The 21,136-nt window shown below is 47.2% G+C and overlaps 2 protein-coding genes and 1 long non-coding RNA gene across 8 annotated transcripts in view; 1 reads left to right on the forward strand and 2 right to left on the reverse strand.

Moving 5' to 3' along the window:
* Positions 1-11,382, reverse strand: part of TRPM7 (transient receptor potential cation channel subfamily M member 7) — a 431,707-nt gene extending 420,325 nt beyond the window's left edge. The window contains exon 1 of the mRNA XM_063925998.1: positions 11,294-11,382. Within this exon, the coding sequence (XP_063782068.1) occupies positions 11,294-11,296 (3 nt within the window). The 5' untranslated portion in view covers positions 11,297-11,382. The remainder of the gene's footprint in view (positions 1-11,293) is intronic.
* A 143-nt stretch (positions 11,383-11,525) lies between these two features.
* The window catches only part of LOC134932010 (endogenous retrovirus group FC1 Env polyprotein-like), a 109,330-nt gene continuing 99,719 nt past the window's right edge, over positions 11,526-21,136 (forward strand). For 5 of the 6 annotated variants that reach the window (XR_010179222.1, XR_010179224.1, XR_010179223.1 and 2 more), the window contains exons 1-2: positions 11,526-11,692; positions 11,976-12,042. The gene's annotated coding sequence lies outside the window, so the exon portion shown is untranslated. Of the gene's footprint in view, positions 11,693-11,717; positions 12,043-21,136 lie in introns of those variants that run through there. The other variant, XM_063926001.1, reaches the window with a different exon arrangement.
* Positions 12,039-13,490, reverse strand: LOC134932011 (uncharacterized). The gene is made up of 2 exons (XR_010179225.1): positions 13,105-13,490; positions 12,039-12,690 (listed from the first exon to the last, which is right to left on the reverse strand). It is a non-coding gene; the product is annotated as an uncharacterized LOC134932011 (long non-coding RNA).

Below are 21,136 nucleotides of genomic sequence, written 5' to 3' on the forward strand. Positions count from 1 at the left end.
CTGTTTGCAGGAAATGTAGGAATCGACCAAGTTGAATTTCCACCGTCGGGCCTTACTGGCCTCGCACCACGCAACATATTTTCGCCAATTGCGGTGATAATGTTTTTGCGGTTACATCCTTCCTGGCTTTGATCAGGATAGGGATGACTTCATCCGGAATGCCTTTTTTCCTTCAGGATCCGGCGTTCAACCGCCATGCCGTCAAACGCAGCCGCAGTAAGTCTTGGAACAGACAGGGTCCTTGCTGGAGCAGGTCCCTTCTTAGAGGTACAGGCCACGGATCCTCCGTGAGCATCTCTTGAAGTTCCGGTTACCAAATCCTTCTTGGCCAATCCGGAGCCACGAATATAGTGCTTACTCCTCTCCATCTTATCAATCTCAGTACCTTGGGTATGAGAGGCAGAGGAGGGAACACATACCCTGACTGGTACACCCACGGTGTTACCAGAGCGTCTACAGCTATTGCCTGAGGGTCCCTGGACCTGGCGCAATACCTGTCGAGTTTTTCCCAACGGTTTATAATCATGTGGAAGACTTCTGGGTGAAGTCCCCACTCTCCCGGGTGGAGGTCGTGCTGAGGAAGTCTGCTTCCCAGTTGTCCACTCCCGGAATGAATACTGCTGACAGTGCTATCACATGATTTTCCGCCCAGCAAAGAATCCTTGCAGCTTCTGCCATTGCCCTCCTGCTTCTTGTGCCACCCTGTCTGTTTACGTGGGTGACTGCCGTGATGTTGTCCGACTGGATCAACACCGGCTGACCTTGAAGCAGAGGTCTTGCTAAGCTTAGAGCATTGAAAATGTCCCTTAGCTTCAGGATATTTATGTGAAGTGATGTCTCCAGGCTTGACCATAAGTCCTGGATATTCCTTCCCTGTGTGACTGCTCCCCAGCCTCGCAGGCTGGCATCCGTGGTTACCAGGACCCAGTCCTGAATGCCGAATCTGCGGCCCTCTAGAAGATGAGCACTCTGCAACCACCACAGGAGGGACACCCTTGTCCTTGGTGACAGGGTTATCCGCTGATGCATCTGAAGATGCGACCCGGACCATTTGTCCAGCAGGTCCCACTGGAAAGTTCTTGCGTGGAATCTGCCGAATGGGATTGCTTCGTAGGAAGCCACCATTTTACCCAGAACCCTTGTGCATTGATGCACTGAGACTTGGCTCGGTTTTAGGAGGTTCCTGACTAGCTCGGATAACTCCCTGGCTTTCTCCTCCGGGAGAAACACCTTTTTCTGGACTGTGTCCAGGATCATCCCTAGGAACAGAAGACAAGTCGTCGGAACCAGCTGCGATTTTGGAATATTGAGAATCCAACCGTGCTGCAGCAACACTACCTGAGATAGTGCTACACCGACCTCCAACTGTTCCCTGGATCTTACCCTTATCAGGGAATCGTCCAAGTAAGGGATAACTAAAATTCCCTTCCTTTGAAGGAATATCATCATTTCGGCCATTACCTTGGTAAAGACCCGGGGTGCCGTGGACCATCCATACGGCAGCGTCTGAACTGATAGTGACAGTTCTGTACCATAAACCTGAGGTACCCTTGGTGAGAAGGGTAAATTTTGACATGAAGGTAAGCATCCTTGATGTCCCGAGACATCATGTAGTCCCCTTCTTCCAGGTTCGCAATCACTGCTCTGAGTGACTCAATCTTGAATTTGAACCTCTGTATGTAAGTGTTCAAAGATTTTAGATTTAGAATCGGTCTCACCGAGCCGTCCGGCTTCGGTACCACAACAGTGTGGAATAATACCCCGTTCCCTGTTGCAGGAGGGGTATCTTGATTATCACCTGCTGGGAATACAGCTTGTGAATGGCTTCCAAAACTGTCTCCCTGTCAGAAGGAGACATCGGTAAAGCCGACTTTAGGAAACGGCGAGGGGGAGACGTCTCGAATTCTAATTTGTACCCCTGAGATATCACCTGAAGGATCCAGGGGTCTACTTGCGAGTGAGCCCACTGCGCGCTGAAATTCATTGAGACGGGCCCCCCACCGTGCCCGATTCTGCTTGTAAAGCCCCAGCGTATACTGAGGGCTTGGCAGAGGCGGGAGAGGGTTTCTGTTCCTGGGAACTGGCTGATTTCTACAGCCTTTCCTCTCCCTCTGTCACGGGGCAGAAATGAGAAACCTTTTGCCCGCTTATCCACAAAAAGACTGCGCCTGATAATACGGCGTCTTCTCATGTTGAGAGGCGACCTGGGGTACAAACGTGGATTTCCCAGCTGTTGCCGTGGCCACTAGGTCTGAAAGACCGACCCCAAATAACTCCTCCCCTTAATAGGGCAATACTTCCAAATGCCGTTTGGAATACGCATCACCTGACCACTGACGTGTCCATAACCCTCTACTGGTAGAAATGGACAACGCACTTAGACTTGATGCCAGTCGGCAAATATTCCGCTGTGCATCACGCATATATAGAAATGCATCTTTCAAATGCTCTATAGGCAAAAATATACTGTCCCTATTTAGGGTATCAATATTTTCAGTCAGGGAATCCGACCACGCCAACCCAGCACTGCACATCCAGGCTGAGGCGATTGCTGGTCGCAGTATAACACCAGTATGTGTGTAAATACATTTTAGGATACCCTCCTGCTTTCTATCAGCAGGATCCTTAAGGGCGGCCATCTCAGGAGAGGATAGAGCCCTTACAAGCGTGTGAGCGCTTTATCCACCCTAGGGGGTGTTTCCCAACGCACCCTAACCTCTGGCGGGAAAGGATATAATGCCAATAACATTTTAGAAATTATCAGTTGTTATCGGGGGAAACCCACGCATCATCACACACCTCATTTAATTTCTCAGATTCAGGAAAACTACAGGTAGTTTTTCCTCACCGAACATAATACCCCTTTTTGGTGGTACTCGTATTATCAGAAATGTGTAAAACATTTTTCATTGCCTCAATCATGTAACGTGTGGCCCTACTGGAAGTCACATTTGTCTCTTCACCGTCGACACTGGAGTCAGTATCCGTGTCGGCGTCTATATCTGCCATCTGAGGTAACGGGCGCTTTAGAGCCCCTGACGGCCTATGAGACGTCTGGACAGGCACAAGCTGAGTAGCCGGCTGTCTCATGTCAACCACTGTCTTTTATACAGAGCTGACACTGTCACGTAATTCCTTCCAACAGTTCATCCACTCAGGTGTCGACCCCCTAGGGGGTGACATCACTATTACAGGCAATCTGCTCCGTCTCCACATCATTTTTCTCCTCATACATGTCGACACAAAAGTACCGACATACAGCACACACACAGGGAATGCTCTGATAGAGGACAGGACCCCACTAGCCCTTTGGGGAGACAGAGGGAGAGTTTGCCAGCACACACCAGAGCGCTATATATATACAGGGATAACCTTATATAAGTGTTTTTCCCCTTATAGCTGCTGTATAGTTAATACTGCGCCTAATTTGTGCCCCCCTCTCTTTAACCCTTTCTGTAGTGTAGTGACTGCAGGGGAGAGCCAGGGAGCTTCCCTCCAACGGAGCTGTGAGGGAAAATGGCGCCAGTGTGCTGAGGAGATAAGGCCGCCGATAAGGGGGCGGAGCCTATCTCCCGTTTTTTTATGTATTTTGGCAGGGGTTAAATGCATCCATATAGCCCAGGAGCTATATGTGATGCATTTTTTGCCATCCAAGGTGTTTATTATTGCGTCTCAGGGCGCCCCCCCCAGCGCCCTGCACCCTCAGTGACCGGAGTGTGAAGTGTGCTGAGAGCAATGGCGCACAGCTGCAGTGCTGTGCGCTACCTTGTTGAAGACAGGACGTCTTCTGCCGCCGATTTTCCGGACCTCTTCTGCCTCTGTAAGGGGGCCGGCGGCGCGGCTCTGGGACCCATCCAAGCTGGGCCTGTGATCGTCCCTCTGGAGCTAATGTCCAGTAGCCTAAGAAGCCCAATCCACTCTGCACGCAGGTGAGTTCGCTTCTTCTCCCCTTAGTCCCTCGATGCAGTGAGCCTGTTGCCAGCAGGTCTCACTGAAAATAAAAAACCTAAACTAAAACTTTCACTAAGAAGCTCAGGAGAGCCCCTAGTGTGCACCCTTCTCGTTCGGGCACAGAGATCTAACTGAGGCTTGGAGGAGGGTCATAGGGGGAGGAGCCAGTGCACACCAGATAGTCCTAAAGCTTTCTTTAGATGTGCCCAGTCTCCTGCGGAGCCGCTATTCCCCATGGTCCTTACGGAGTCCCCAGCATCCACTTAGGACGTTAGAGAAATAAATAAATATATATGAGATTATATATGTTGGTATACATATATACAGTACTATGAAAAAGTTTTAGTCAGGTGTGGAAAAAACGCTGCAAATTATGAATGCTTTCAAAAATGGAAGTATTAAGTTTATTTTTATCAATTAATGCAAAGTGAATGAAGAGAAATCTAAATCAAACCAATATTTGGTGTGACCACCCTTTGCTTTCAAAGGAGCAACAATTCTTCTAGGTACACTTGCACACAGTTTTTGAAGGAACTCAGCTGGGAGGTTGTTCCAAACATCTTGGAGAACTAACTACAGATGGTATCCGGTCTCTTGGTCAACATGCATTAGGTCGACCACTATTAGACGACATGGTTACTAGGTTGACATGAGTTTTTCACAAATTTGTTTTCATTTTTTGAACAACTGGGAACAGCAATCTGTGCCGAGCACAGCGGAGCGAGGCACCTTGCCCGAAGCATGGCGAGCCAATGAGAGGCAACACGGTGTACTAATTGGGGATCCCGGTCACACTACGTATCAAACAACACCAAAATATATTATGGCTGTTTTAGCAGGGCACCGCGCCCTGCCCGATTTTTTAAGGGCAAAACCCGCCCTGCCCTTTCTGCGGTGCCCTGCTAAAACAGCCGCCCGCTTTCTGCCCCTCTCAGCGTGTAAAAATGCCGTGCGCATGCGTGCAGCATCCATTCACGCTGTCAGGGAGCTTGGGGGAAACCCAGCACCTCCGTAGGTGCTGGGCACGCCCCCAACAGTGACAGCGCCGTCTGCCCACGCCCCCGTCTGTGTACTGACCCGCCCACTTTCATTACGTGCAAGTGGGCACACCCCCTATTTCCATAGCCGCGCGTGCTTGTGCCCCTAACGGACGCGCGCCCTGCCCGTCCCCTGGAGTGAACACTATGTGTGTGTGTGTGTGTGTGATGTGTTCCGTTTGTTGTTACTCACCTTATCAAAGAGGACCTAGAGCCCTGAAACGTAGGGATTGCACGGAGATGTGTTAAAATACACAATTTTATTTTAATCTCCAAGTGCCGCTGCTTGTCTGTATGATGTCGAGTTCATCTGGTCCAGAGGGCACCGGATCGCACAACACTTGCCAGTAAGAGTGCTGGTATGTATGTATGTATAAATAGAAATATTTTCTATGTGTATGTCCACTGAATATCCTCTGTAGACAAATTTGTTTACATTCTAGTGAATGCTATATAGTGCTTGTCTAATGAGGTGACCATCAAAGTTACTAATGTTGTGCTAAAGTGCTTCTGAAAAATGTATCTGTCAGGGCTAACCGTTATACAATCCATAACTCAGACATACTGAAGAAAAATCTTGATTATTTTCCCATATTTCAACTTTTCAATAACAATGAAAAATACTGCTGATTTATACTATATTTGATGGAAGAGGAACACAGACAGATTACAAATCTCACAGTATGGTTTTAAGAGGAGTACACACTGTGAGATCTGTGCTTAAATTCTTTAGAATTTCAGTTTTAATGCGATTTATAGAAAGCAGGGACATGTGGGCTTCCTAGCATTCAAAGGTCAAGTCTATGGACAGAGTTATCACTCCCTGGAGAGTGATAAATTGCAGGGTGATAAAGTACCAAGCAATCAGCTCCTAACTCATTTTTCAAACACATGCTCAGATTTATCAAACACTGGCGAGTCAGAGATAGCACAGTGATACCGTAACAGCCAATCAGCTTCTAAAGGCCCCCATCCACTAGTGCAATATGGCCTGTTTTTATGCGATTGAGACGAATTGCATGAAAAGTATCACATTGCATGTCCTTTTCGGGCAATTGCGATGGGAGGCGCACTACCGTGTGTCTTCCATCGCAATAGCAAATCACACGGGTTGCCCGTTATATTTATCTCAATTGCACAGAAATAGGTTTAATAATGTTACATTGCATGAGATATATCACATGTAAAAAAATACACTCAAGTAGCAAATCGCAATCACAGGGCTCTCGGGAAGCTCCCAGCCAGAATGCAGGAAATATGGATCCAACTCATTGCGGAGATAAAACTCCCTAGTGGATAGGGCCTTACCTGTCATTTTTCAAACACAGCCTGTAAGTTGACAGTTAAGAGCGGATTGGTTGGTACTTTCGTCATGCAATTTATCACTCTCCAAGGTTTGATAAATCTGGGCCTAAATGCAAGAAATTCCACTACAACTAAATGGGATCTATTATTCAGAGACTTGGGTCTTGTGTTCGTCTGCAAGAGAGACATTCCCATAACTTGGAGCGCAACGTGTAAAACAGTAGTCACCTAGTGTGTCCCAATGCTATACCACACCGCATTCATTTGTTTAGTACTACTCAGAGTTCCTATTGGAAAATATGCTCTTATTTGTATGACATCATAAGGCAGCAGAAAAAGCATACTTTTTTTGCTTTCTCAGTTGAAAACTTGGATACCGTATATACTCGAGTATAAGTCGACCCGAATATAAGCCGAGGCACCTAATTTTACCACAAAAACCTGGGAAAACTTATTGACTCGAGTATAAGCCTAGGGTGGGAAATGCAGCTCTACCCGTACACAGACCTCATAGTGCCAGATATGCCCCACAGTGCCAAGTGTGCCAGATATGCCCCACAGTGCCAAGTGTGCCAGATATGCCCCACAGTGCCAAGTGTGCCAGATATGCCCCACAGTGCCAAGTGTGCCAGATATGCCCCACAGTGCCAAGTGTGCCAGATATGCCCCACAGTGCCAAGTGTGCCAGATATGCCCCACAGTGCCAAGTGTGCCAGATATGCCCCACAGTGCCAAGTATGCCCCACAGTGCTAGATACTTACCCTCCGTCACTCCCGCGCTGTCTTCTGAAGGAGGGACACAGAGAGCGCAGCGCGCGGCTCTCCTGTGTCCCTCCTGCGTCTCCGGCAGCAGCGGCGTGCGTTAAAGGAAGTGCCGGTTCGTGCACTTCCTTTAACACACACACACACGCCGCTGGAGATGCAGGAGGGACACAGGAGAGCCTCGCGCTGTGCTCTCCGTGTCCCTCCTAACGCTGACTCGAGTATAAGCCGAGGTGGCTTTTTCAGCACAAAACAAAGTGCTGAAAAAGTCGGCTTATACTCGAGTATATACGGTAATAGGTTTTCAGATAAGCCCCATACCAGAACATTCACTTAAGTTAGGGCAAACTCTTTTCCCCTGCAATTAAAGTCCATAGGGGAGATGTACTAAGCCGTGATAAAGTTAAGAGAGAGAAAGTACCAGCCAATCAGCTCCTCACTGCAATGTTACTGGCTGTGTTTCTAAATGACAGGAGCCGATTGTCTGGGACTTTCTCCAAGGCTTAGTACATCTGCCCCTCAGACACTAAAGGCCTCAAACTACACAGGCATTGCTTTAAAGCATTTTACGTATGTCCATATAGCCTATTAAACACTCTTTGGTGCCAACAGTACAAAAGCCATAAAAATGAATGGATCATACATACACTTTCTGACAAGCCTAATCTTAGAGCAATTTAAATGTTGCTTGCCCCATACAATGTGAGTGCAAGATACAACACAATAGCGTTTCATGGGAATGCTTATTAAGTACACTGTGCTGCAGAGAATCTTTGGGAAGCATTATCATAGTGGTGTGGATCATTCGGTTGACCCTAACTAGGTCGACAGTCACTAGGTTGAACACTTTTGGTTGACATGCACTTAAGGTCGACATGAAAAAGGTCAACATGAGTGTTTTTACTTTTTGTGGCGTCGTTTACTCCGTAAAGTCAACGGGAACACCAAATAGTGTACCGCTTCACTCGCCATGCTTTGGGCAAGATACCTTGCTCTGCTACCGCTACGTTACTATTCACAATCTTAGTCCACTTGGATCGTAAAGTATGAAGTTCAAAATTTTTAAAAAATAATGTGAAACTTTTCCCGTGTTGACCTTTGCCATGACGACCAATTGTCAATGTCGACCTTTGAACCATATGGACCTAATGCATGTCAACCAATAGTGGTCGACCCAGTGACTCAACCTAAGTACCATATACCTTATGAAACATACCTCTAACCCTCTGTTAAAGCAAAATAAAAGCACAAGGCTTTTCCTGAGCTTATAAGTTGTAGTTTTCAATGACCAAATGTAGGAAATTGTAGATGTTTTATGGACAAAATGGCTATAAAAAGAAAATAGCTTGTAGCTGACACCATAGCTAACATAAAATGCCAAACATTTAGAGTCGAGTGCAGAAAACAATTATATATATTTTCTAGATATAATTTATTTGATACACATTAAAAAATATATATATTTTTTACCAAGATAACAGGGGGGGGGGGGGGGGGGGAATTCAAATGTTTACGCTGGCAGATGAGCCCAACAGAGCTATTCAATTATACCTCTGTTTGGACGCGATTGGCTGCTGGTGTTTACATTTCAGCTCGCACCCCCAGGGGTGGCGGGCTAAAGGGTATGAAAACTGACCTGCTTGGACCGTTTTTTGAGAGCGTATCCATTAGTTTAGTTTCATTTAGCTGCTTTATGTGCCTAAACCAGACTCTAATGAGCGAAATCAACGCGATAAGAGGCATCAATTGAATATCGCTCCAGCAATCTCCTGTGACTTTAGATGGGAGATCGGGAGGCGATAACAACTGAATTACCCCAATGAACAGTTTATTTATATAAAGCATCTTGCTGTATTGGCCCTTTAAGAGTAGTACCTGAACCTGCATATGACCTGTCAGACCTTTTGGGGGATATCCTATTATCCCCGGAAAAACCATCGAGTCCGAAAAATGGCCGATTTCTGACGTTTTTCCGATGTTTCACAGATTTTTTTTGTTGTTTTACAGGCTATCCAGATGGATCACTTGTAAAAAAAAAAAACCCTTATCCTGAAAACACACAGGTTCAGTGAAACAGCCCCGTTTTCGGACAAAAATGGGGCTGTTTCCGGGGAGTCTGCTTCGCCTGCCGGAGGCAGGCGAAACAAAATCCCTGATAAGCTGGCGCGTGCTGCAGCTTATCGGGGCTAATTAGCTAGCCCCCGGCCAGACAATAAGCCCCGGTAAATTACCGGGGCTAATTGGATATCCCCCTTTGTTTTGACACCTTGCTCAATTCCACTTTCTTACTTCATTCTTAGAGCACGATGAAATGCTGCCCGAGTGCAAACGTTTTTTTTAGAAGAGGCAATCACTTACAAGGCATGGTTTTGCCTTGTAAGCGATTGCACCTTAAAAAAAAAAAATCCGAGTTCAACCGGCATCCCACACTGCTGCAAAACTCAGGCGGCATTACATTGCACCCCTAGTGTTACATTTTTGGGCTACTTCCTCCCCCCTCACCTATTTGTACCTTGCCGCAATACATAGGTGAAATTTATTTTGCAATTCCTGCTTCGATTTGCATCTAGCAATTGTTGTATTCACTGCTTTTACCGTAGAGGAGCTTTGCTCCCTTATAATGTACTGTTTGTTTTCTTTCTTCTTGTTGCTACTACAGTTTTGAAACTATAAATAAAATATTGAAGGAAAAAAAAGCTGCAGAAAGGGGGGGGGAGGGGGGGGGGAAAGTAAAAGTAAAAAAAGTGAAAAAAATAAATAAATAAATAAATAAAAAGTGTATAATGCAACAAAGAGCAACTGCCAAGAAGGAGATCATAATTTAAAAAAAAAAAAAAAAAGTGCATTGGCAACCAAAAATACAACTTGCTGTGCTCCCCATTTTTATCAGCACTGAGACAGGCTGTCCATGGTAGACCTAACTACTTTCCATTGAACTTACTATTAAAACAGGTCAAGTCATTGAGCTCTTACACACACAGTACTGACTTGCATAATAGCTCTCACCAACATTGATCACTAGTATTATGCAGCTTACTCTTTTCAGAAACACTGATGAAGGCACAACAGAGAGCTAAAAAGACTTTATACCCAAGTAACTGTTGCAACACCACTTGCAGGAAACAATAAATATTGAAAGCTTGAGGACATCAGCTTCCACTATGCTATATATTCTGCACATACTGTACCAACATTAACCATTTTAGAGCCAAGAGGTCCTGAACACTATAACACCACATGTAAAGAAAGATCCAAAGGAGCCAGCACCTTGTGAAGCGTACCTCAGAAATGACCCACCATAATAAGACATGTTTCTTCATGCACTGGAGATAGTCCATAGTGAACTAACTTCCTCCCCGTATGAACTAACAGGCCTTCTATATAGAATTGCTGCTTTCAAAGAAGCTAGGCCACTGACAAGCTGTGGCATGACCCACAAATTCTCAATGCAATGAATGACGCCCTGGGATAATTCACAACGTGCTACAGAAAACAGGGTTTTACAGGCAACAAGTCACATATATGGCAACATACAGTAAAGTATGTATATGTCTCCACCTGAATGATACCTATTGCACAGAAGAGCTACAAAGTAATCTCATGCTTGCAGTAACTTCTGTAACTGATACTCTATAATCATGTCAGTGGCAGTTACTGTTCTGCATAATGAAGGGCATTCAGTTCAAGTGCAAATGGAATATATATATATATATATATATATATATATATATACACATACACACACACACATACATATATACACACACACATATATATATGTGTGTATATATATATATATATATATATATATATATATATATATATATATATATATATATATATATATATATATATATATACACACACACACACACCATTGTACTCATAAAAATGCCGCTTTGTAGACTATACATAAAAGATATTTCAGTTATCATAGGAAACCACCGGCTATGACCTCAACGCCAATGTACGCCTATACAGCATGGCAATAACTGCAATGTCACAGATAAGATATCCTTATGGCAATCAGCAGCTGGTAAGCTGTGGGTGAGACGAGCTGTGCCCCCGGAGCAGCAGTAGTATGTGTCGCCGCAGCACCGGGAGACAGACACGTGTCAGGCAGCAGCACCGGGCGCCCTCGCTATAGATGTGTCACATAGACCCTCTGCCCCGCACGGAGAGGAGGTTACACGGGTGTTGCACCGGCCGGTGCCGGGGGCCTTTGCGCAGCTCCCTACCATTCTCTTCACCGTGCAGACTCAGGCGGCTCTCCTCCGGGGCTCTCAGCCATCTATCGGTGATGTCCTGTGTGGGGGAGGGTCCCTCGGCCGGTTGAAGAGTGCACCCAGCTGCCGTCTCCGCTCCGGACCCAGCGGAGGATGAGTCTTTCATAATGGAGCTACCACTCCGGACTGACGGCGGAGGAGGAGGAGAACTGCTGCGGGCGCTCTGCTGTCAGTCACGTGGCCGCGTGACGTCAAGCGTGCAAGGGCCGGCGCGCGGCGTAGCGTTGGGTTGGAGGCAGACGTGAGGGCACTAGCGCTGTGGAATGCTGGAGGCGGGTTCTCCCTCCCGGGGGTGTGGTCGTGCGACAGTGGGCGTGGATTGGGGTGCTTTTTTCCCCACTGATTACCGAGGTGCTTATTTACTAGACAGTTATAACTGTGGTAAAAGTGGTTATCACTGTTTAGAGCAATTTTAATCACTTTTTAAAGTGTAGCCCTCCTACCCCTTCACTTTATTTAGGGCTATGTATAATTTGGCGTGCCTCCACTCAAGCAAATATGGATACACCCGGGTTTGCTTGAGAGAACCCTACCTAATATAGGCAGTGGGTGTTGTGAGTGTGTTGCCGTAGCTATAGATTTAATATAGGGAGATCGCCTCACCTGCGTTATCCAGTATTTTCTTGTTTTCCAGGTTGCCCTCACTGTACAGGACTCTCCAGGATCAGGATATCGTGAATTCACCGGACAAGCGACCTTAGGTAAGTAACTTTATTGTCACTCTCAACATTTAATTAATCATCCTGTAGATCGGATCAAATTAGGCTTTACATCCGCTAAAACAATCCTTATTTCAATATTATGCCACAAAGTCAATGCATGCAATACAAAAAACTATAAAATAACCACAGTCTGATGGACTGTGTACCCGGGTTTTACCTTGTACCTTCTGCGCAGTTTACCTAATAAGTTACCTTAAGTGATCACTTTAAAGTTCAATCGTTCGGGGTGGCCACCACTGTGGTTTTAAAATCCCATAGTAGTACTGTAAATAGGGTACCAAACTACTAATCACTAAGCGTTAGTAAGCTATCCAGGCCGTAGCAGCACAATATCCTGCGTATGTAGAAACAATGTGTCTCTAGTCGGTTGAATCTCTGTTTCTATCTCAGAAATTAACCCCTGTGAGTCGTCAACAATAGCGCTTGGATTTAATCCCAAATTCCTGTCTCCATATAATAACTTGTGAAGAGTAATAATGTCTTCCAGGGTCAATGACGTGTCGAATTAGTCATCCTGTGCTATTCCTATGACCCTTCTGATAGCGGAAAATGGAGTGCATGCAATTATTATCTGTCTAGCTAGCAATGAAAAAGTTAGTAGATTCTTTGTAGACAGCAGTGTGATGCCTAGGAGGAAAGCATACAGGGAAGTAGGCAGTAGTATTCAAGCTGCAAGTTACATTCCATTAGGCACACATAACCAGTCCCATCCCTATAGCTGGTCAATAATCCTGTCTGCGATGTTTAAGAGTAATTATTCTGGCACTGGACTTCATGGGCATAAGCTCAATAAATGTACCATTGTATCTGGGGTTATCGGTATAATGTAATTGGTGGTATCTTTAACAGGGATGCTGCTGTGGAAGCTGATTAGGATATACTTTTACAAGGCACTCCGGTTCAGCCTCTTGGGTCTGTCCCTGCCCGTTATCTCCTCCCTGGGGTTGGTTTAGTATAAGGAGTGCAGCCTGCTGAGGGAAGCTTTCAGACCCGCCTCCCGCTGTCACTCGCCGTTCCCGGCCGCCTCCCACTGTCACTCACCGATTTGGGGCCTGGTTTGTGGGGCAGCGCCGCCTCTTGATCCGCCCAGCGAGGAATAGCTCTGCTGTGGACTCACTGATATCACCGCCCACAGCCACACAGGGTCACTATCAGGAGACTCCTCTTCCGCTCCGCCCAGAGGGATTTGCTGATGTCGGAGCCCGTCGCCGCTCGCCACAGCCGTCCACACTTCGGTCCCGCTATCCACTTCACAGGAGCCGCTGGGGAACTTGGTCAGTATCTCTCTCCCCCAGAGTCGCCGTCCAGAGCCAGGTCTGTCGCACTTTTTACAGTCATCCGGCAGTACGCAGCTCCATCTCCTGCCGCTCAGTCCCCAGCACTCTCCCCCGTCCGTTTAACTGTCGTCTCTTCCTCGAGCTCTCTCAGTTCATCTCTGGCATGCGGGCACTTAACTTCCCTGCACGAGGTACTTCTAGAAAAGTCTCAAGCCCAGCTCATGCCACTTTGATCCCCATGGTCCATATCCCTATAAACCTGGGCTATTATAGTTCTGGACTTTACGCCCATGTGTAATTTATATCATACATATACAATTATATACATTTTACAATTAGTTCATACCATCACATATATTTATCCCCCATATATGATCATTTATTATAGGGGCTACATAAAGCATATTAGAGCATATCATTTTCGTAAAGCATAGTGTGTGTGTGTCCAAGCATTCGTGCTGTAGCTAGCGAATGGTGGGCCCAGGTACAAAAATACAAAAATATGCTTTAGGCTCTAACAAACCGCCCCCCCCCCCCCTCCACTTCAAACTAGAGGAATAAGACGCAGTTAGTAACAAATTGCTATCAATTTCTGTGCCCGATCCATAGCAGCGTTTCTCCCTCTTGCCTCCTTGTGGGATCCCAAATGCATACTGTGGGGTATATTCAACAACTGTCGGAAGCTGCTGTCTTGTCAGAAAGACGGCAGCTTCTGAAAGTTTTAGGTCGGAACGAAGGGGTTACGACCTATTCATTACGGCCCCATTTTTTCCGGTAAGGAGGACGTTGGTGGCGGCAGTGAAGAGGAGAAGGCCCAGGGCAGCATCCACCATTTTAAATCTGCTGCGGACTTCCCCCATATGCTGCCTGTTCCAGTGCTAGAGCAGTGCAGAATTTATAAGGCGGCGACGGGGATCTTCAGTGCTCGAAGTATGCCATACCAGTGTATACCAGCCCACTTCGAGCACTGCACTACACTGCATCCTTGTATACCCTGCACTACATTGCACCACTGCACTACATCACTACACTATATACCTGGGTTGCGGTCATTAGGTCGACATGCATTAGGCCAGTGGCGGATCTAGACTTAACTTTTAGGGGGGGCGGTTTAAGAATTATAACTCCTCCCCCTAATCATAGCCCCTCCCACTTAGTAATACCCTTCCCGTTCGCTTCTAAAATTTCCTATTGTTGCCATTACTAATAAAATGTTGCCAGTTAGTGGAGAGAACCCTGCGCACTGGTGATACAGACTGGCGAATCGCCATTCCTTCCATCAGAGGTGGTAGAGGCTAAGACACTAGGGCAATTTAAATATGCATGGGATAGACATAAGGATATTCTTACAAAGAAATAAGGATCACATAAGGTTAGAGATAAAAATAATGTAAAAAAAAAAAAAAAGGGGCAGACTAGATGGGCCAAGTGGTTCTTATCTGCCGACAAATACTGTTTCAACAGCACACAGATTGAGCCGAAATTCACATTATAGCACACTGAATGAGCCGTAATTCACATTATAGCACACTGAATGCGCCGTAATTCACATTATAGCACACTGAATGAGCCGTAATTCACATTATAGCACACTGAATGAGCCGAAATTCACATTATAGCACAGTGAATGAGCCGAAATTCACATCATAGCACACTGAATGAGCCGAAATTCACATCGTAGCACACTGAATGAGCTGAAATTCACATTGTAGCACACTGAATGAGCTGAAATTCACATTGTAGCACACTGAATGAGCCGAAATTCACATCGTAGCACACTGAATGAGCCAAAAGTCACATTATAGCAAGCAGAATGAGCCAAAATTCACATTATACTGTAGCACGCTGAATGAGCCGAAATTCACATTATAGCACACTGAATGAGCCAAAATTCACATTATAGCACACTGAATGAGCCAAAATTCACATTATAGCACGCAGAATGAGCCAAAATTCACATTATAGCACGCTGAATGAGCCAAAATTCACAATATAGCAAGCAGAATGAGCCAAAATTCACATTATAGCACGCTGAATGAGCCGAAATTCACATTATAGCAAGCAGAATGAGCCAAAATTCACATTATAGCACGCTGAATGAGCCGAAATTCACATTATAGCACACTGAATGAGCCAAAATTCACATTATAGCACGCAGAATGAGCCAAAATTCACATTATAGCACGCTGAATGAGCCAAAATTCACAATATAGCAAGCAGAATGAGCCAAAATTCACATTATAGCACGCTGAATGAGCCGAAATTCACATTATAGCAAGCAGAATGAGCCAAAATTCACATTATAGAACGCTGAATGAGCCAAAATTCACAATATAGCAAGCAGAATGAGCCAAAAATTCACATTATAGAACGCTGAATGAGCCAAAATTCACAATATAGCAAGCAGAATGAGCCAAAATTCACATTATAGAACGCTGAATGAGCCAAAATTCACAATATAGCAAGCAGAATGAGCCAAAATTCACAATATAGCACACTGAATTAGGCAAAATAATGCAGGGACATAATGCAGGGAGAAGAGGGGGGAGAAATGGGACACAGGGGACACCTTCCCCCCCCCACCACCACACAGACACAAACACACACACACGAGACACCTACTCATAGATGGCACACACTGGAGGCCGGGTCCCGCCGCGTTATTGGGAACTGGTGGAGAGCGGTGCGGCGCGGCGGGGGACGAGGAGAGAGAGAGCGTCCTAACGCGCGTACAGGGAGGAGGGGGCGTGGTCAGAACAGAAGCTGCTGTACGCGCGTGAGGACGCTCTCTCTCTCCTCGTCCCCCGCCGCGCTGCACCGCTCTCCACCAGTTCCCAATACCGCGGCGGGACCCGGCCTCCATCCCGGTGGCGGTATATCTAGGGGGCGTTCGCCCTAATCGCCCCCCGCTAAATCCGCCACTGCATTAGGCCGACCACTAAAGGTCGACATATACTAGGTCGACAGGGTGTCTAGGTCGACAGGTTCAATAGGTCGACATGTGCAAGGTCGTCAGGTCAAAAGGTCGACATGAGTTTTTCACATTTTTTTTTTACCTTTTTCATACTTTACGATCCACGTGGACTACTAATGGGAATGGTGATCTGTGCCAAGCGCAGCGGCAGCGGAGCGAGGCACCTTGCCTGAAGCATGGCGAACGAAGCAAGCCATGCGAGGGGACGCGGTGCACTAATTGTGGTTCCCCGTCACTGTACGAAGAAAACTACACCAAAAAACAGTCAAATACCCATGTCGACCTTTTGACCTGTCGACCTTGCACATGTCGACCTAGACACCCTGTCGACCTAGTGCATGTTGACCTTTAGTGGTCGACCCAATGCATATCGATCTAATGTGTGTCGACCCAATGACCCATACCCATATACCCCCTGTATGTCGCACTACATCATTACACTACAGCCCCCTACACACCGCACTACATCCCCCCCACACTACATCACTACACTATATACCCCCCACACTACATCAATACACTACATCCCCTACACGCAACACTACATCACTACACTACATCCACCCTAGACGCAGCACTACATAAGAAGAAGACTGTATATAGTTGTTGTTATTATTATTATCATTATTTTTTTCATTATTATTTTTCTCTTATGTCCAAGAGGATGCTGGGGACTCCGTAAGGACCATGGGGAATAGACGGGCTCCGCAGGAGACATGGGCACTAAAAAGAACTTTAGATATGGGTGTGCACTGGCTCCTCCCTCTATGCCCCTCCTCCAGACCTCAGTTTGATACTGTGCCCAGAGGAGACTGGGTGCATTACAGGGAGCTCTCCTGAGTTTCCTGAAAGAAAGTAATTTTGTTAGGTTTTTTATTTTCAGGGAGCCTGCTGGCAACAGACTCCCTGCATCGAGGGACTGAGGGGAGAGAAGCAGACCTACTTAACTGCTAGGCTCTGCTTCTTAGGCTACTGGACACCATTAGCTCCAGAGGGAGTCGGAACGCAGGTCTCTCCTAGCTGTTCGTCCCGGAGCCGCGCCGCCGTCCTCCTCACAGAGCCGGAAGATAGAAGCCGGGTGAGTATGAGAAGAAAGAAGACGTCAGAGGCGGCAGAAGACTTCGGATCTTCACTGAGGTAACGCGCAGCGGTAATGCTGCGCGCCATTGCCCCCGCACAACACACACATGGCAGGCATTGTAAGGGTGCAGGGCGCAGGGGGGGCGCCCTGGGCAGCAATTAAACCTCTGATCTGGCAAAATCTGGGCATATATGGGCTCTGCGTTATATATAAGAGAACCCCTGCCAGTTTTTTAAAGTAATCGAGCGGGACCGAAGCCCGCCGCTGAGGGGGCGGAGCTTGATCCTCAGCACTCACCAGCGCCATTTTCTCCACAGCACACCACTGAGAAGCTGGCTCCCCGGACTTTCCCCTGCTGAACACGGTGACAGGGGGTTTGAAAGAAGGGGGGGGGGGCACATAATTTGGCGCAGTGTTATATATATATATTAAAAGCGTTATCTGGGTAATTTTTTCCCTGGGTCTTGGCGCTGGGTGTGTGCTGGCATACTCTCTCTCTGTCTCTCCAAAGGGCCTTGTGGGGGAACTGTCTCCAGATAGAGAATTCCCTGAGTGTGTGGTGTGTCGGTACGCGTGTGTCGGCATATCTGAACCGAAAGGCTCTTCTAAGGAGGAGGTGGAGCAAATGAGTGTGGTGTTTCCGTCGGCAACGCCGACACCTGACTGGCTGGGTATGTGGAATGTTTTAAATGCAAATGTGAATTTATTGCACAAAAGGTTGGACAAAGCTGAGTCCAGGGAGTGTACAGGGAGTCAAACCCTGCCTTTCACTATGTCGCAGGGACCTTCTGGATCTCAAAAGCGCCCACTATCCCACATAGTAGACACTGATACCGACACGGATTCTGACTCCAGTGTCGACTACGATGATGCAAAGTTGCAGCCAAAATTGTCTAAAAGTATTTATTATATGATCATTGCAATAAAAGAGGTGTTGCATATCACAGATGACCCCTCTGTCCCTGACACGAGGGTGCGCATGTATAAGGAAAAGAAACCTGAGGTAACCTTTCCCCCATCTCACGAGCTGAATGAATTATTTGAAAAGGCTTGGGAATCTCCAGACAATAAGCTGCAGATTCCCAAAAGGATTCTTATGGCGTATCCGTTCCCTACTAAGGACAGGTTACGGTGGGAATCCTCCCCGAGGGTGGATAAAGCGTTGACTCGCTTATCCAAAAAGGTAGCGCTGCCATATCAAGATACGGCAACCCTCAAGGATCCTGCTGATCGCGGGCAGGAGACTACCTTGAAGTCTATTTACACCCATACTGGTACCTTACTCAGACCGGCGATAACGTCGGCTTGGGTTTGTAGCGCTGTAGCAGCGTGGACAGATACCTTGTCTGCTGATATAGATACGCTGGATAAGGAAACCATTTTATTGACCCTGGGTCATATTAAAGATGCTGTCCTGTATATGAGGGATGCTCAGAGAGACATTGGCCTACTGGGTTCCAGGGCCAACGCTATGGCGATTTCGGCTAGACGAGCGCTATGGACCCGACAATGGACAGGCGATGCCGACTCGAAGAGGCATTTGGAGGTTTTACCTTACAAGGGTGAGGAATTGTTTGGGGAAGGTCTCACAGACCTTGTTTCCTTGGCTACGGCAGGTAAATCAACTTTTTTGCCTTATGTTTTCTCACAGCCTAAGAAAACACCACATTATCAGATGCAGTCCTTTCAGGTCGCATAAACCCAAGAGAGTGCGGGGATCTTCCTTTCTTGCCAGAGGTAAGGGCAGGGGGAAAAAGCTGCCAACCACAGCTAGTTCCCAGGAGCAGAAGTCCTCCCTGGCCTCTACAAAATACACAGCATGACGCTGGGGCTCCGCTGAGGGAGTCCGCCCCAGTGGGGGCACGTCTTCGACTTTTCAGCCACGTCTGGGTTCACTCACAGGTGGATCCCTGGGCAATAGAAATTGTTTCCCAGGGTTACAAGCTGGAAGAGGTGCCTCCTCGCCGGTTTTTCAAATCGGCCCTACCGGCTTCTCCGCCAGAGAGGGAGATAGTGTTAAATGCAATTCAAAAATTGTGTCTTCAGCAAGTGGTGGTCAAAGTCCCCCTGCTGCAGCAGGGGATGGGGTATTACTCAACCCTGTTTGTAGTCCCGAAACCGGACGGTTCGGTCAGGCCCATTTTGAATTTAAAATCCTTAAACCTATACTTAAAAAGGTTCAAGTTCAAGATGGAGTCGCTCAGAGCGTTCATCGCCAGCCTGGAAGGGGTGGATTATATGGTGTCCCTGGACATAAAGGATGCATACCTTCATGTCCCCATATATCCGCCTCATCAGGCGTTCCTGAGGTTTGCTGTACAGGATTGTCATTACCAATTTCAGACATTGCCGTTTGGGCTTTCCACGCCCCCCGAGAATTTTCACGAAGGTAATGGCGGAAATGATGGTGCTCCTGCGCAAGCAGGGTGTCACAATTATCCCGTACTTGGACGATTTCCTAATAAAAGCGAGATTGAGAGAACAGTTACTGAACAGCGTATCACTCTCCCTGAGGGTGTTGCAACAGCACGGCTGGATTCTCAATATCCCGAAGTCACAGTTGGTTCCAACGACTCGTTTGCCTTTCTTAGGCATGGTTCTGGATACAGACCAGAAAAGGGTTTATCTTCCGACGGAAAAGGCCCAAGAACTCGTGTCTTTGGTCAAGGACCTATTGAAGCCAAAAAGGGTGTCGGTGCATCACTGCACTCGAGTTCTGGGAAAGATGGTGGCAACTTACGAGGCCATTCCATTCGGCAGGTTCCATGCGAGAACTTTTCAATGGGACCTTCTGGACAAGTGGTCCGGGTCTCATCTACAGATTCATCAGATGATCACCCTGTCCCCCAAGGGCAGGTTATCTCTCCTGTGGTGGCTGCAGAGTGCTCACCTTCTAGAGGGTTGCAGGTTCGGCATTTAGGACTAGGTTCTGGTAACCACGGATGCGAGCCTCCGAGGTTGGGGAGCAGTCACACAGGGGAGAAACTTCCAGGGTCTCAGGTCAAGCCAGGAGACTTGTCTTCACATCAACGTACTGGAGTTGAGGGCCATATACAACGGCCTTCGTCAAGCGGAGACTTTCCTTCGCGACCTACCGGTTCTGATTCAGTCAGACAACATCACCGCAGTGGCTCATGTAAACCGCCAAGGCGGAACAAAGAGCAAAGTGGCAATGGCAGAAGCCACCAGGATTCTTCGCTGGGCGGAAAATCATGTAAGCGCTCTGACAGCAGTCTTCATCCCGGGAGTGGACAACTGGGAAGCAGACTTCCTCAGCAGGCACAATCTACATCCAGGAGAGTGGGGACTTCATCAGGAAGTCTTCGCAGAGATTGCAAGTCAGTGGGGACTGCCTCAGACAGACATGATGGCGTCACGCCTCAACAAAAAGCTACCGCGGTATTGCGCCAGGTCGAGGGACCCTCAGGCGGTGGCAGTGGACGCCCTGGTGACACCGTGGGTGTTCCAGATGGTCTATGTGTTTCCTCCTCTTCCCCTCATCTCCAAGATATTGAGAATCATAAGACGAAGAGGAGTACAGACAATTCTCATTGTTCCAGAATGGCCTCGAAGGGCCTGGTATCCGGATCTGCAGGAAATGCTCACAGAAGATCTGTGGCCTCTTCCTCTCAGAGAGGACCTGTTACAACAGGAGCCCTGTCTGTTCCAAGACTTACCGCGGCTGCGTTTGATGGCATGGCGGTTGAACGCTGGATCCTAGCGGAAAAGGGCATTCCGGAT

This window comes from Pseudophryne corroboree, chromosome 6, assembly GCF_028390025.1.
Source record: "Pseudophryne corroboree isolate aPseCor3 chromosome 6, aPseCor3.hap2, whole genome shotgun sequence".
Classification (NCBI taxonomy): domain Eukaryota; kingdom Metazoa; phylum Chordata; class Amphibia; order Anura; family Myobatrachidae; genus Pseudophryne; species Pseudophryne corroboree.